At 48.1% G+C, this 16,443-nt stretch overlaps 1 protein-coding gene across 7 annotated transcripts in view; it reads right to left on the bottom strand.

Annotated features, from left to right (window-relative positions):
• Window positions 1–3,813: 3,813 nt before the first annotated feature.
• Adck1 (aarF domain containing kinase 1) overlaps window positions 3,814–16,443 on the bottom strand; it is a 102,195-nt gene continuing 89,565 nt past the window's right edge. For all 7 annotated transcript variants that reach the window (XM_021178948.2, XM_085830581.1, XM_021178949.2 and 4 more), the window contains 4 exons: window positions 9,953–10,102; window positions 8,643–8,840; window positions 6,365–6,558; window positions 3,814–4,515 (listed from right to left, as the gene is read on the bottom strand). In XM_021178948.2, coding sequence (XP_021034607.1) covers window positions 4,338–4,515; window positions 6,365–6,558; window positions 8,643–8,840; window positions 9,953–10,102 — 720 coding nt within the window. In that variant the 3' untranslated portion in view covers window positions 3,814–4,337. The remainder of the gene's footprint in view (window positions 4,516–6,364; window positions 6,559–8,642; window positions 8,841–9,952; window positions 10,103–16,443) is intronic.

Raw genomic sequence — 16,443 nt, 5'->3', positions numbered from 1 at the left:
CAGGACAATCAGGAATGGTTACAGAGTTAACTTGTGGTTGATGTAAACATTAAAACCACAATACCACTTGATTACCTTGTGCTCACTGCCTTATTATTATCTGTGGTTTTTATTTCTTGAAAACCTTTTGATTTGCAAGAGCGTCTGCTGGTGCCCAGAAATGATGAGTTCATAAGCTGTGTCTTCCTCCTCCAGAAGGATCTGGAAGATATATGAGACTAAAACAGGGGTCCCAACCCCAGCTCAGAAGCTTCACAGAGCTGTGTCACATTAGCATTGTGTTCCCATGGTAGGATAGGATAAAGAGTGTGTTTTTCCTGGTAGGCACCTAATCAAAACCCCTCAACAAAGTCTAGTCATGAAAAAGCAAACACCAAACAGAGCCATTCTACAAAGTCCCTAGCCAGTACTCTTCCCAAGAGTCAAAGTCTCCCAATACAAAAGGATTTGAGAGACTGGGCTGCTACAGATCAAAGGACTCTGAGGCGTTGGGATAATGAAATGCCATCATAGTCAAGACAGGAGCCACAGCATAGGGAGGACCCTGGCAGGAATCTGACTGGATCGGTACCAACTGTACTTGGGTTACTAACACTGTACGGAAGTGAATGACCATCTAATTAATCAAGGCAGCCTGATCATATGAGATGTTAACATTAGTGAAGGCAAGGGTGGTGGGTTGCTGGAAATCTAAAATTATTTCAGAATAAAAAAAAAAATTAACAAATTTGGGGAAGTGTTGGACCTGTGTTCCAACCAACTGACTCAGAATCTCAGACACATGAAGCTCTCCAGAGGTTCTGCTGTTCTGGAAGCTCTGAGAGTCATCGAGGTGGAACCAGAGAAGTAAGCATGCATCCGAATACGCTGGAAGAATTATTAAAGCAACTGGTTGGTTGCCTCAGGCCAGGGTTTGGTTTAGTGAGTCTGGACAGAGACCTGAAAGTCTATATCCCTAACAAGTTCCCAGGTGATAGACAGGTGGCTGTCCTGGGCACCCCCTCCCCCCGAAAACCACTACTCTCAATCCTTGCAACACAGTGTGGTCCCTGGTTAAGCAAGACCACAATCCCATGGAGGCTGATTACCATCGAAGCGTCTTGGGCCCCACCCAGGCTCACAGAGGCAAATTTCAAGATTTAATAGGACCCCAAGTGGCTGGTTTACACAGGAAAAATCTATAGAAAGATCATGCATGGTGCAGGGATAAAGGGCAAAGAGGAGCTGGAAAGGTGGGGCTCAGAGGTGGGGGGCAGAACACCCACCACTGTGTTGGTCTCAGCAGCCTGATCCTTCCCCAGGAGAGAGAGATATGGAAAGAAATGTCAGAGCTCTGCACCCAGAAACAGACAAAGCTGGAGAGAAGTGCTCGAGATCCCTACAGCCTTGGCATGTGACAGCAACCTGGCACAGAGGGGAGGCAGGCTGGGGCTGGGCTGCCATAGCATCCCAGGAGCAGCCAGGCCTGACCAGAAGGCAGCGACCCTGGAAAAAAGGCAGCAGCAGCACAGGCCGGGGCTCCCACTGCCTCTTCTCAAGGCTGCTGAGCCCTGCTTTCCTCAGCTAAAGACAGCCTGAGCCCTAGAGTACAGCAGAGATGAAGGAGGGGGGAAAGGAAGAGAAGGAAAAGGAAAGGAGGACAATGTGGGGAGGGGGCAGCAGAGGCAGTGGTTGTCAAACCTGACTGCTGGGCCTCCCTCAGTTCACCAAGCAGGAACAGTAGTACCTGGTCATTTGGTGTTCAAGACCTCCCGTTATGTACGGACACTCCCATATGGCCAGTGTGGTCAATGCAGCCCACATCCCCACTGCCAGGAACGTACCACACTCTGGTTTTAGTCATCCTGCTGGTTCTGAACTTGCAGGTCACACCCCGGCTCAGAACCCATCTCTTGCTCCATCATCACCCTTCCCACAGGTGCCTGCCCTAAGAGCTGCCGCAAGCCTGGCATCAGCTCCACTACTCAGAATCTGCTTGGGGGCCTCTTAGAGCAACTCTGTCTTACTAGGGTATCCCTGTGCAGTAGCAAGAAGGCCCCTCCTATAGCCTGCAGTGGCTGACCAGCTCTGATCCTGCTGTAGAGAAGATACACCATGGCTATCAACCTGGCCATCCTTGAAGCATCTCCTGTGAGCCAGTAGATGCATATGCAACTTTTCAAAAGGAGTTCATACCTCCTGAAAACCACAAAGTCTGCCAAGACTCCCAACATGTGTATCCTTACTATCCAAAGGCCAGGGTATCTGTGTGCTGGGTATGTATAGACACTGCTCAAGCACGCAAGAGAACTCAAGGAGCATGCATAGTGTGTCTCCAGTACTGTGGGAAGCCACGCATAAGTATCATACTTCTAGATTTTCAAACTTCCCTGTACTTCCAACTCTGTTTTTTACCTTTCCTGCGCCTGGAAACTGTTCTGGTTACCAGACCTAGAGGCAACATGCTGATGTTTTAAATCCCAGAGGAAGCCAACCATTACATCATCCAAAGTGAAAAGAGACCATGATCTTAAACAGAAAGGACATTTATATTTACGTCAGTGGATATAAAAAACACCATAAAATAGAATATGCAGCATGTATCCTCATGATTAATAACAGAGCTTGTGAATTACTCTCCTGGGTCCCTGGGTACATCCAACTGGTCACCAAGAACAATTAATTCTTTCAGAAAATAAAAGAATTCAAACAGTCTCTGCTCACTAGAAAATCTGCTTGTATCATTAACAGGGAGAACGGAAATGAGGTTCAGATTTTCTGATCAAATAGTTATCCATCTCTGCAAGCATGGATGATCATGGAGGTAGGCCCTTCCATATGTGGGGTCCCAGGGACCCCCCAGTCCATGCACACACAGGAGCAAACAATGGGCTTGGGAGATGTGAATGCTGGCAGGGAAACAGGCTAGAGACAGCATTTGATTTGATGACATGGATGTGTCAGATGGGTACAGCCATGGTGACTGTTGTCTCCTCAGGAAGGTTGGTGTCTCCAAAGACCTGGAAGGACCTAGTACAATCCTAGACCTGAGACTCAAGTCACTGACTAAGAACCAGGGGGCAAATTCTGACCTGACCAGTTGAACGAGGCAGGTGTCCCAGTCATAGAAAACGAGTAGGGGCCCATCTCTGCCTTTAGTTCTAAGCTTTGGGCTCCAACCAAGGTCTGTGATGTAGAAGGCAGGAGACATCTCTAAGAAGCAGGGTGTGACCCTGTGGCAGCAGGAGTCTTTTTTAAAGACATTTTTAAAAATTAGATATTTTCTTCATTTACATTTCAAATGCTATCCCCAAAGCCCCCTATACCCTCCCCCTGCCCTGCTCCCCAACCCACTCACTCCTGCTTCCTGGCCTGTACTAGGTCATATGATATTTGCAATACCAAGGCCCTCTCCTCCCATTAATGCAACTCTCCTCCCTCTACATATGCAACTAGAGACACAGCTCCGGGGGGTACTGGTTAGTTCATATTGTTTTTCCTCCTATATGGCTGCAGACCCCTTTAGCTCTTTGGGTACTTTCTCTAGCTCCTTCATTAGGGGTCCTGCGTTCCATCCAAAAGATGACTGTGAGCATCCACTTCAGCAGCAGGGGTCTTACAGCCTGCATGGATTCTGGAGGCAAGGTCTCAGGGTACATGGTGTTTAAGTCTACTGTGACTCATGAGGATTTGCTCCCAATCTAGCAAATAAATTCTATAACGAAACCAGACTTCACTCTCCTAGGCCTCTCTGAGAAACCTAGGGGTTTCTCAAGGAAGCAGCTAGCAAGAGCAACTGAAAGTCTAAATGGAGACAATGATTGAGAAGGGACAGTCCCTGCAACCTTGAAACTGTTTATTGGTTTATTACAATAAACAATATATACAATACATATAACACTGAAGGTGTCACCATGACAGCATGAGCCCACAGTTGCATCGTTCCCTCTCAGATGCAGTCTTCCTCACTGAGGTGGGACAACTTTGGGAGTGATACAGCAAAAATATAAAGTCTGTTCTCTGCAAGTTCTGAGTTTCTACTTATTCCCTACAAGTTAAACACGCCCCTGTGACACATGTGGTTGGTCCATTCTCACAGTCCTCATAAAAGTAGGGATGACCAAGTCAATGGAGATGGGAGAGAGGTTGCTTTATCCCATCTCACTCTCCAGGACATCCCAGGACCTCAAGACAAGGCCACCCCAAGGCAGGGGCTCCAATGGCAGAGCATGAGGGTGCCATGGCTGACCACTCTGGGACCACAGCCAACCCTAGGCAGCCATGGGTCAGTGGGTCATCCCAGCATGAAGGAAGGAATGAGGTGTGGAAAGAAGCTATGAAGGGGCAGGGAAAGACCGTCACATTCTGTGTGGAGCCCGAGTCAGCCAGCCCAGGAGAGCTGAGACCCAGCAAGCTAGCCTCAAGGCCTTCACTCGAAGCAGAAGTTCATGAAGGTTGATCTGCCAGAGGCTAAAGGCCTCACTGAAAGATATCTGAGTCCTTCTGAAGAAAGAGTCGGCATCCCTCTTCTTGTGTCTAGAGGGGAGAAAAGAAACAAGTGAGAAACCCCAGCACAGAACAATGGAGAAAAAAAATCAAAGATGGCAGGTGGCCTAGCCAACTCGCCAGCACCCTGATCCTGGAAACCACTGGGTTACCCAACCATACCACTGCCCAGTCGGGTGCCAGAGGGACTCAAATATCCCAAAGAACATTTTCAAAGAGGTAAAATAGCAATGCACCAATCTCTGATCTGTGGTAGAACATTCTGTGGTTTCTCTTTCTACTGCAAAACATTCCCAAGGATAGGAATCCTCTGAGTTCAGGTGACTGCAGGGGCTGAGCACTTTGTCAACCCAGCTCAGTCTCCCTGTACCTAAAACAAGACATGGTACAAACTGGGATTTATGATAAATTTGGGGCCAAGAGCTAACCAAGCCACAGAAATCTCTCTATCTCTCCCTCTCTCTCTCTCTCTCTCTCTCTCCCTCTCTCTCTCTCTCTCCCTTTCTCTCTCTCTCTCTCTCTCTCTCTCTCTCTCTCTCTCTCTCTCTCTCTCACACACACACACACACACACTCACACACACACAGCTACTGTAAAAGAAATGACAAGCCCCCTGTTGTGAATCTGCAGATGCCTAATAGACTCCACAGGTGTCTGGATCTAAGGAGATTCACAGAATCAGGAATTCTCATTTCCCCAAAGAAGTCCATCAGAGGGCACAACCTCCTCCACTTAAGGTGTCCCTCTCCCTTCACATCCTCGGGGTCACACATCCTTTCAGGAAATGTGGTCCATCCACTCCCAAACCCCTGCAACCTGATAAGCAGGGACAACCTAGATAGGTCCCAACTGCAGAGTACTGGTCACCTCCCCCTTCCTTTTACGCCTGTAGGAAGAGCCTCCCAGTCTGCTACAGGGACCTGAACTCTCCTTAGAGCCCCTGCCATGCTCCTGCCGACCTGCTTATCTGCCCCTAGTGGAAATAACTTTTCTAAAGAATCTCCTCCCCCAAACAGTAATCGACATCCAAGGCCCCACTGGGCCTCAAACCCAAGACCTTTCACTGCTTAAGACCTGGCTTTCTCAGCCCTCAGAGAAAAGTTAAACCACACTCCGCCCTTCGTTGTCAGAGGCCTTTGCTGGAATCTAATCCCATATTTGCTGGTAAATACATGATCTATGTGGCCACATCTAAGGTTCCCAGAATGAGCCGTTCCTTCCCCAGGATGGACAGGCTGGGATGTGACCACAAGCTAGGCCCCCTCCCTGGGGTGAGAGCATTCTGCCAGAGCGCAGCCTTTTTGATGTATTCACTGCACTCAATGGGAGGTCTAGAGCATGCTCCTCCACACTCTTCTTTACCATCTTTGTCTCAAGAGTGCTGAGGCATCTAGAAAGATCTGTGACCCTGAGATAGCCTAGTAGCCACACCTTTCCAAGTCACAGCCACATCTCCAGGATAAGAAGCAATGAGCTCACTGCCCGGGCTGGTCCTAAGAGCCGAGTCACAGGGCCAGATAGAAACAGGGTCATATTGGGGCTTTCTAGCCACAAGTCTAGGGGGCACCTGGATAAGCTGAGATACTCAGAAATCAACTTTCAAACTTTCTTAAGGGAAAGAGTCATCTGGAAAGCCGGACCGGGAAGGTGAGATCCCAGATGCTATCATTCGGCAAAGCACAGGCATTTTAGGCCACCCAAAGACACTGTCTCAAGGTATCTGCTGTCACTGCAGCCCATTTTGCCCCTAGGATTCCTTGGAGAGAGATCTAGAGCGTGAGAAGTCAAGATAGGATCCAAAAGATTGAACGGTGGGGAAAGCAGGGCCCATGGGATAGTCCCTGGATCTGAGCGGTGGCCAAGGTCGGAGCATACTCACTCAGCCAGCGCCCTGATACAACACCGAGACATGTTGAGGAAGGAACTGGCACTGGAGCGCGTGCCCAGGGTGGTCTCAATGCTACGGAGTAGATCATTAGTCTTCAGGATGAGCAGCATCTGTCGAGGCACATGGTTAAGGAGCTGGCTGATCTCCGGCAGGTAGCAGGCTGCATTATTGCGAATCTCTGAGTCCTAATAGCAGCAAGGGGACATGACAATGGTTGATGTAGCACATGAAGATGAGGGTGCTAGAAGTATGGGTAGCCTGTGACCAAGAGAACACAAGTAAGCTCCAGGTAGGAGCTTCTAGCACACCTGCTTTGGCACCCTGTAGAGAACCCAGCCCCCCAAAGAAAAGAAAAGCACTGGGGCCCCAGGTCCTGACCACCCAAATGGAAGGTCCCAGATGGGCTCCCAGGTAAGCCCTGGAAACAGCACTAGTGTACACTGAGAAAGGTCAAAGGGCTCTCCAAGTCTTTTTAATTGGGCACCAACTTCAAGCCAGGCCTAGAAGAAGCACTACCAGCTAACCAAGCCCAGCCCAATATAGTATGTGGACAGAACTCTCAGGTCCCACCCAAGCCTTGTACCATCCCCCATGCTCAACCAATGCCTGGGTCCTGATGGTGAATGTGTGCCCAATAGCCAGGTCCCCTCTCCTATGTTAAAGCCATTCCAATCCTGTTTATCTGGCCCTTTGGGTCATGCTCTTTAGGAACAAAGAGCTACTTGCTAGCCTCGGGGCTACTGGTATCTTCTTCTTTCTCTGCCAGTGGTAGCTCTGAGCACTTATTCCCTTTCTCAGTGACTGGCTCACTGCACCTCAGTCAACCAAACGCCTTTCAAACAACAGGGCTGAGCATCTCCTAGCTTGCCAAGAGCTTCATTTCCTCCTCTTTCCACAGCACATAATGCCCCGTGTGGGGGCTCAATGCGCCCCATCACCCTCTAGGACACACCAAATTCTTTTGCCCTGGGCCTTAGTGTACCACCAGTGCATCCATCAGGGGTTCCTGACAGTAGTGTCTTTTGGGTCCTTCACACCTCGGTTCAAACGTCAACCAGGCAGGCTCCCAACCCCTTTCTCACATCATCTTATTTGTCCTCCCCTCACACCCTTCCCTCCCCAGAGACACCTGTAACCCGCAATTATCCCACTTGCCTGTTGGCTCAGTTGTTTACTGTCTGTCTCTCTCAACCAAAGTGTAAATTACACAAAAGGCCTGTCTTGTCTGTTGGTCACGGAATCCTTGAAACATGCTCAGAGGCCAGCTAAAGCAAATGTTTATTGTATGAATGAACTCCGGGATCTGCGAGTAGGTACTTTGCATGCACTGATGGTAAGACAGAAAGCAGAGATCCTGCCATCCCTAGACTGCCCCTCTTCCAGGATGCACTTTAAGGCTGTAGAGCCTGGAACAGCAAGTGCTCATCACTGCCACTAGGCCTGCTGGACAAACATGGCCACTGAAGAAAAACAGAGCCAATAATTGGTGAGAGACAGATTCTTTAAGATATTGTTTAAGACTCTGGATCCAGCGTTTGCTAGAGGTACCTGCAAAGCAGCTTGCAGGGAATGACCCTGAAGCTTTTGACACGAATACCCAAGGTCACAAACCAGAAAGCCAGGCTTCTGGAAGCAGCGCCCAGCTTAGCCAACATCATGAGAAGGACTTCATCTCTACCTGCAGTGAGCAGAGGCCTTAGTGGGGCCTGAGTCTGCCCAGCACTGAGAAACAAGCAAATAAACTCCCATGATCCTGGGTAGACAAATAGAAGTAGACAGGAATATGGGGTGCAGAAGCTCCCTGAAGTCTGGACCCAGTATAGACAGTCCAAGTCCATGAATGAGGTGGGACTTGGACAGGGCTGTTTGCATATGGAGACAGGAAGTGAAGGTTCTCCCTGCCATGAAGCCAGAGAGGACCCAGACACAGTGAACAGTGCCCAGTGGGCAGAGGAAGTGCAGGGGTTGCAGGAGTATGATAGCCCCTGGGAGGTGCTGGAGGAACCTTGGCATCTCACCAGACTACTGGGGTCTGGGATTTTTAAGCCACAAGCCTTATCTCTACTCCAGGATGGTAAGGTTCCAGGAGGCAAACTAGGCTATCCTTTCCCTGCCTTCCTCACTCCAGTGCTGTAGCTCCTGCTCTCTCCCCTACTCCTCATCCTATATGGCTCCAATACAGCCCTCCCTACAGAGACACATGGCCCACCAAGACACTTAGACACTGGGTTGGAAGAGGTCCCTAGGCATCTTGGAAACGGTTACCTACCTCAGTAGCAGAGACTGGAGCTTGTCCAATGCCCCGTTTGACTGAGTCCCAGGACCGGGCTGTCAGCATACAGGCAAACAATGGGTAGAGGTCTGCAGCTCCCAGGCGCTGGCTGTACTGTTTTAGCCCATCCATGTCAGTCCAGATCAGAGACTGCCACAGATGGCAGTAGTCCAGGCGGAACTCTTCCGTGAGCACCTGTAGCCAGGGCAACACAGGCAGCAACTGGGTGTCTCTTGGCCCGAGGCCTGAGCCCCAGACTAGTGCTGACCACCACCCAGGGGACAAGGAGCTCCTGGCTCTCCAAAGTCAGCCATCCGAGGGCACGAGTTCAAAGGGACCAGAAATGCTCTAGATTTCAGTCTCTCTTTCTCAGATTTGCATATACATAATAACTTGGGGCTGGATCACACATCTAAGCATGAAATCCATTTGTTTCATACATGCTTTACACAGGTGGCCCAAAGGTAGTTTTGTACAATGTATTTAGTGATTCTGTGCATGATAACAAAGTTATGTGGCATAGAATTTTCTGTATGCCACACACAGTGCTCAGAAGCTTCAAGCACTGGGAGTATACAGTTTTTGTATTAGGGTTACTCAGCCTGAACTGGCAAGCCTTGGTCCTAAATGGCAGAGACTGCTAACTCCCCTATAAAATCTATATTGTCATCTCGTTTTTAGGTTACTTCCCTGGCTTCCAACAAACACAGATGCAGTCCTCTACTTCAACAGTGACTGATGGGGTGGAACAAAAAACCCCCCACCTCCTGCAAAGCTCTCCCACAGGTCTCCAAGCCTCCTCTCTGCTATCACTGCCTATGAGTCCAAGAAAGCGGAACCCTCTGGATTCCATCTACCATACCCAAGTGTGATGGTTTGTAATATGCTTGGCCTAGGGTGTGGCACTTTTAGTATGTGTGGCCTTGTTGGAGTAGGAGTGTCACTGTGGGTGTGGGCTTTAAGACCCTCTTGCTAGCTGCCTGGAAGTGAGTATTCTGCTATCAGCCTTCAGATGAAGATGTAGAACTCTCGGCTCCTCCTACAACATGCCTGCCTGGATGTTCCCACCTTGATGATAATAGTCTGAACCTCTGAACCTGTAATCCAGCCCCAATTAAATATTGTCCTTATAAGAAGAGTTTCCTTGGTCATGATGTCTGTGTACGGCAGTAAAACCCTAACTAAGACATCAAGCCAATGTGAACAAGATGACTGTCCCCTGCTACCTCAGCTATCTGCCTCCAAGCTGCAAGGTTTCCAGAGAACATCAGCGGGCTCCAACCGCAGGAAGAAGAATTTTCTCCTACCTGGTAAAGCCCATGGTCTAAGAGGACAATCTCAGCCTTGCCCGTGTCAGGACGCTTCCGTACCAGTACGTTGCCTGGGTGGGGGTCACAGTGCACGAAGCCATTGACAAAGATCATCTCACTGTACATCTTGCCCAGGTGGCAGGAGATCTGAAAGAGAAGTGACCCACTGGGAGTTCTGCCCTGCCTCTATGTGCCTCTATGTGCACCAGGAGCTTCTCTCATGCCCCTAATATAGTCACTCAAGAGAGAGATGACAGTAGCCATTGGACCTGAGCATGGACCTGAGAGGATGGAATCCTCACATCTGAGAGAGAAGCTCAGCTCCTATCCAAGCACATATTAGAATCACTTGTAGCTCAGACATGCTGGGAGCCACTAGTGTTTTCTGAGTTCCCAAGGTGATCTCCTGCACACAAGAGAGAAGATTGGCTGCTTCTCCATTTCCTAATGGCTGTCAGTCGGTCTTCACCTCCCACACTGCCCTGCCCACATCTCTCTCCTCTCTGCTCTTTTATCAGCCCCTCTTCACTCTTTCCCAAAGGTGAGAGAGTGGGTGGTGGGAACAATCCCACCCACTCCTTCGAAGAACAGAGCCGGGTTAGGAACAGGTGATACACACAATGTCTCTCCTCTGGAGCTGCCCTGCTGCCAGGCCAGCCCTAGACAGACCCAGAGTCTGGGACCTGCTCCCCTCTCCCCATCCCCCAGAGCCCAATGCTAATCTGATTTATGATGTCTGTGCAGAAGAAAGACACTAGAGAGGCCATTTAAATCATCCTGTCAGTCCTGCGAGCCCTGCCAAGGCAGCCTTCTTATCTCTACTCCCTTTTTTTTTTTTTTTCTTTTTTTTTATTAAAGCTAAAAGCCTCTTCCTTGCCTGGGAGCAGCTGCTGAATAGAACCAGACCTGGGCCCTGAGATGAACTGTCGATGGACATGCAGGGGACAAAGATACGCTCAGCCAGAAGGTAGATGACCCAGGATATCAACTGTCCTTGCCATTTCTTCTAGCCTCAGTTGAACCTCATGGTCATTAACAAATGAACAACAGTGAAGAGAAAGGAGCTGGGGTTCATGGTGAAGGGGCTTCAACAGTCTTCCTCAACCCATAAGTCTTATGACATGAAGTCTTGCCTCTCTCCCTGTTCTCACCTTGTATCTCACATCTCTCTCTCTCTCTCTCTGTCACTCTCTGTGTGTGTATTTGTGTGTGTGTGTATGTGGTGTGTGTTTTCCAATGATCCCTATGCCTTCCTACCTCAGGCTTCCACAACCCCCTCCCCATCTCCCCATCTTTAGGTCCATCCCCACCCCTTCCGTCCTATCCAAGGCATGAAGAGTGCTCTCGCCCCCCACCCCTCCATACTCACTCATAGAGGATACTGGAGTTTTGGCTTTTGGTTTTTGGTTTTTTTAGGTTTTGGGGTTTTTCTTTTTTTTTTTTTTTTTTTTTTTTTGTCTTTTATAGCACTAGCAATTACTCGAGTGATTATTTGACAAATGACCATCTGGTTCACTATAAGAAGCTCCTAGGACAGCGGGGACTGGCTCTGTTTTATTAAATGGCTTTATTGGGGTGTAATTGATGTGCTATAGACTGGCTCTATTATGCATGCCTTTGCTTGTAATAGTACCACACAGGTAAAGTAAGGTTCTGCATTCAATGTGAATGAGTTTTCCCTGGTCTCCCTGGTAGTCTGTGCTTCCACCTCCAGTGTTTATCCTAGTCCTATCAGTCTCTCCTAAGCCCCAAGCATTCATAATCAGCATCAAGTTAAAAGATCAAGAATGGTCAAATATGGTAGCATAGACATAATTTCAGCACTTAAGAGCCTGAGATGGGAGGACTGAAAGACCAAGGCTAGCCTGAGCTATAAAAGACTTGATTAAAGAGTAATCCTGCTTTTTTTTTTTTTTTTAGGTTAAACATCACTTTTTATGAAACCAGACACAGATAAAAAAAAAAAACCACAAATGAATCATTCAGCTTTATGACATAGTACAAAACAATGGAAATTTTTATCTGAGTAATAGATGAAGCTGAAGAATGATAACCTAATTATGAAATTACAGTCACTTATTTACATTGCCTTAGAATATCAGACTTACATGACGCTTAAGTAGCATTGTAGTATGTTAATATTTATTAATATTTATATTTAATACTTAATATGAGTCATTTTATCCAGAGGAATTGTTATACCAAACATCATTATCTGACAGTTGTTATGCTGTCTTTATATTACATCTTTTCCTCAATTACAGTAATCCTGCATTTGAACACTGCTGCCATCCTTACTATGCTCAGAATGTAAGTATAGTTATGACCCACAACCAACTCTTCAGACAAGAAAGTGAGAACACAGAGGTTAAAGCTGTTCATGGCATAGCCCTGTTTCTTCAAAGCAGGTATAAACATCAGCTGCTAAATTAACTATTCCCTTCTATACAGGGGCACCTCTCCCTTGAGACCTCAAAGCAGCTACTTATACTTCTGGATTCAGTAAGTACAAACTCTCACAGGTAGCTGCAGAAGTGTATGTGCATGTCACGGGGCCTGGGATCCAGTGACCTTTTGTAGATACCCCTGTGGTAGTCATCACTGGTTCCTGTAGTGATGAAGATGCTGAAGCCACTGCCCTACAACGCCAGCACTGTGACTCCGGAAATCTACCGTGGGACTCTGTCATTCTCATTAGGAAAAGGACTTAGCCCTAGGTCGAATTTCAGACTCATTCTGAGATGACAAGGGGGTCCCAGGGCCACTGTTTTCTGTTTCCTGGGAGATGGGCCTCAGCCAATGCAGGTCCTGAAAAGCCAGCCAGTTCCCCAACTCTGTGCCACCAAGAATCCTTTTTGTTAGGCTTCTTGGAGCTCCTCGGAGCTACGCTTTAGAAGGCGGTATCTGACAAACCGATTCCATTTATTAAGTAATCATTCATTTTTATTTGTCAAGGACGCATATAAAGTCCAATCAGGGCTCCTGATCAGCCCAAGATAAGCAGCACAGCCAGACTGCGCTGACGGAATTCCAGTCAAAATGTGGAGAAGTGACATTTCATTTAGTCTGGGCAAACCTGTCACAGGGAGATGTATGATCTCCCTTAAGCTTTCTGAAATATTGTTAATCGCTCTGGGGCCCTTATTTCTACAATGAAAGATGGCCCCTGGGGGCATGGTGAATAGGGATGGGGAGGGCTCTATCCCTTAGGGATGGTCTTTCATTGGGCAGTTGAGGGTACTGCCAACTACTACCACATATTTGAGTGGAGCCACCAGAGAGTGTGTGTGTACGTGTGCACATTCGCACGCACATACACCATTTCAACACCCGTCAGCCAGCTGCCACTCGGAGGCCTTCCTACTTGGGGGCTGCTCTGGATGTTTAGTTCAGCCAGATGTCACCAGACCCAACAGGTGTAGAAGGCAGAGCAAGGAGCAGGAGCTGGCTGATGCTAACAGCTCTGCACTGAAGCTATCTTGGAGCTGCCACTTTGGGCACGGGTGACCTGAGAGATAAGCCACCCTAGGCCTCCATCTCCATTAGCACTTAAGTGGGACTAAAGTCATCTGTCCAACCTCCTCACAGGGCAAACTCAGGATTCAAAGTCAAATACCATTACCTAGGAGAAAGCCATGTTAGACACACAAATGTCACTGTTTTGGCTTTTCATTGCTTTAGACACGGAGGAAAAGGCATACCTGTTACTATTAAGTATAACTGTCAGCATTATGAACAAAGTTCATAAACACACAGAGACTGAAGTGCCCAAGGCAGGATGATAGGGCTGCTTCTAAAACAACTGTGAGGGAGCTGGGACTTACTCAGAGCATTTAAACAGAAAGAAAGGAGAATTCCTGGATGAAATGTGAACTGCTTATTGTCCTATGAGATCTTAAGAAGAAAAAAATATCAGTCTTTAGGACAGCAATTCTCAACCTGAAGGCCACAACCCCTTTGGGAGTTGAATGGAATGACCCTTTTATGGAGGTCACCTAAGACCATTAGAAAACACAAATATTTACTTATATTACAATTCATAAGAGTTGCAAAATTGCAGTTATGAAGTAGCAATGAAAATAATTTTATGGTTGGGGGTCACCACAGCATGTATTAAAGTGTACAAAGCAGTCACAGATGTTGGAAGACTGAGAACCACTGTTCTAGGGTTATCTTTTCTCCTGGGCGGTAACTATTTATTTCTCAACTGGAAAGAGCTACAGGTTGATGCATGCCTTCCATTTCCCTAGATATCAAAATACCCTGGGGGAGGGAGGGGGAGGGGAGGGGAGGGGAGGGGAAGGGAGGGGAGGGGAGGTGGAACTGGCAGTTCTGGTTGAACTACACTTAAGAATGACTTCGACAGAGCATGCCACTCTTAGTTTTGGGTGAATTCTCTTTGCATCTTGCCAAACCAGGCAAGATGATGGGTTAGTAGCACATTTTGTTAAGTATTAAGTAGCCCATGATGAGCCAAGCCCTGCTCCAGAGACTTAGCCATTCTCTCCAAGAAACAGCTGAAGGGGATGATACAAAGACAGGAAGAAGCCACTAATCATTTGCTCAGTGGTCAGTGACATTGATCCATCAGGTGACCTGACTCCAGAGAATAGGTGCTCAGTGGCCAGGCCTCCTGCCTCTCCATTCCAGAGAGGCTCTCCCAGAAGTTGACTTCTGAGGGACCTTGGCATCCAGTAAGGTGTCTGTCTGAAGAAAAGGATATTGGTAGAAAATTCTGGCTGGGTGACTCACCCAGTCCACACCTCTAAGCAAAGGCACAGGACAGCGCTCTTTACTAAGAAGCTATGGAGAAGTCTGAATTGTTCCTTGTGAAAAGAATGTGCCATTCATATGGGATTCTATTAATTACAAATGCCTTTCTTCTCTAACAGTGGGGGAGAGGGAAAAACCAGGACTCCATAAAAAGGCTGAGTAAAGAATTAATTGAGTAAATAATATTTAAATCAAGGAGTTATTCTGGGACTTTTCTCAAGGCCTGAATTGGCTGAAAGTAGTTTAATTGGTCTATAATTGTGTGAATTAATTCATTCCTACCCCCAAGGAAAAGTCTATGTGTGTTCCTGGGTGGGGGTGTCTCTGAAGCAAGGCCCATGTCTGTGAGAGGAAAGTAAGGCTGCTGTTGTGGCATCTGTCCCCAGAGCCTGCCAGATTCTCCACACAGACCAGCCTGCTGCCTGGGACATAGTGCCATCACGCTCTTCCTGTCCCCAGGAACAAACACTGGGATTTAGCAACTGCAGGCCTCTCCAGCTGCCCAGTGCTGCAGGCAGTGGATTCGTGGTACATGGTGATCTTGGATGAGGGAGCTAGGAGATGATGTCTCTGACCAGCCAGCTGTGAACTCTTCAGCCTCACGGGACAGGAAGGCAGTGGTGCCAATGGGCAGTGGGGACAGGAAGAGAGACGCCAATGGGTCACAGAAGAATGAGTGGTAACTCTGATGGTGGCACTTGGAAAGCCTCCTGTTTAGACTTAAGCCTTAAACACCCCCAAGTCTTTTTTTTTAATTAGGTATTTTCTTCGTTTACATTTCCAATGCTATCCAAAAAGTCCCCAATACACCCCCCCCCCCCACTCCCCTACCCACCCACTCCCACTTTTGGCCCTGGCGTTCCCCTGTACTGGGGCATATAAAGTTTGCAAGTCCTATGGGCCTCTCTTTCCAGTGATGGCTGACTAGGCCATCTTTTGATACATACGCAGCTAGAGTCAAGAGCTCTGGGGTACTGGTTAGTTCATAATGTTGTTCCATCTATAGGGTTGCAGATCCCTTTAGCTCCTTGGGTACTTTCTCTAGCTCCTCCATTGGGGGCCCTGTGATCCATCCAATAGCTGACTGTGAGCATCCACTCCTGTGTTTGCTAGGCCTTTAATCACGCCACCACACGGTGATGCTTTGGCCCCCGGCTTGCAGCATTATTAGGAAGGAGATGGAGCTTCTCTCACGTGGGGCCTGGCTGGTAAAACTAGGTCATTTCCCGTGATAAGGCGATGCCCACTGCTGGTGCTGGCTGAGACCACTGCTTTCTCATGTCTGGCCATATGAAGACTCTCTGTGTCATGGCCCCAACCATAGACAGAACCACTCCAATCAACATGTCTTCCCTGCCATGGTGGATGCAACCAAGTCCTCAAGTCACTTCTTTAACTTCAGTTAGGTATCTTGTAGCAACAAGAAAATCAAGGCAGCTTCTTTAATCAGGCCTTACCAGGCACAAACACTGTGAGGCAAGAAAGCCTGTGGATCTCTACCAGAGATGCTCTGTAAGGCACCCCAATTCCAGAGGAGTCAAAGGTGAGTCCCTGGGATCATCGACCATCAGACATACAAGAGGAAGGAACTCCTGTTGGCACCTGGTGTGTCCTCTCTAGGGTGACAACTCACCCCGCAGAGATCCATACTCTTCCACCTTGCTTGGGTCACTATAAAAAGCCAGAGAAAGGATTCATCGCTCCCTATTTCCCCT

The sequence above is a fragment of the Mus caroli genome, unplaced genomic scaffold (genome assembly GCF_978045245.1).
Source record: "Mus caroli unplaced genomic scaffold, Mus_caroli_1 scaffold_14, whole genome shotgun sequence".
NCBI lineage: Eukaryota > Metazoa > Chordata > Mammalia > Rodentia > Muridae > Mus > Mus caroli.
This window is presented reverse-complemented; position numbering and strand designations above follow the sequence as displayed.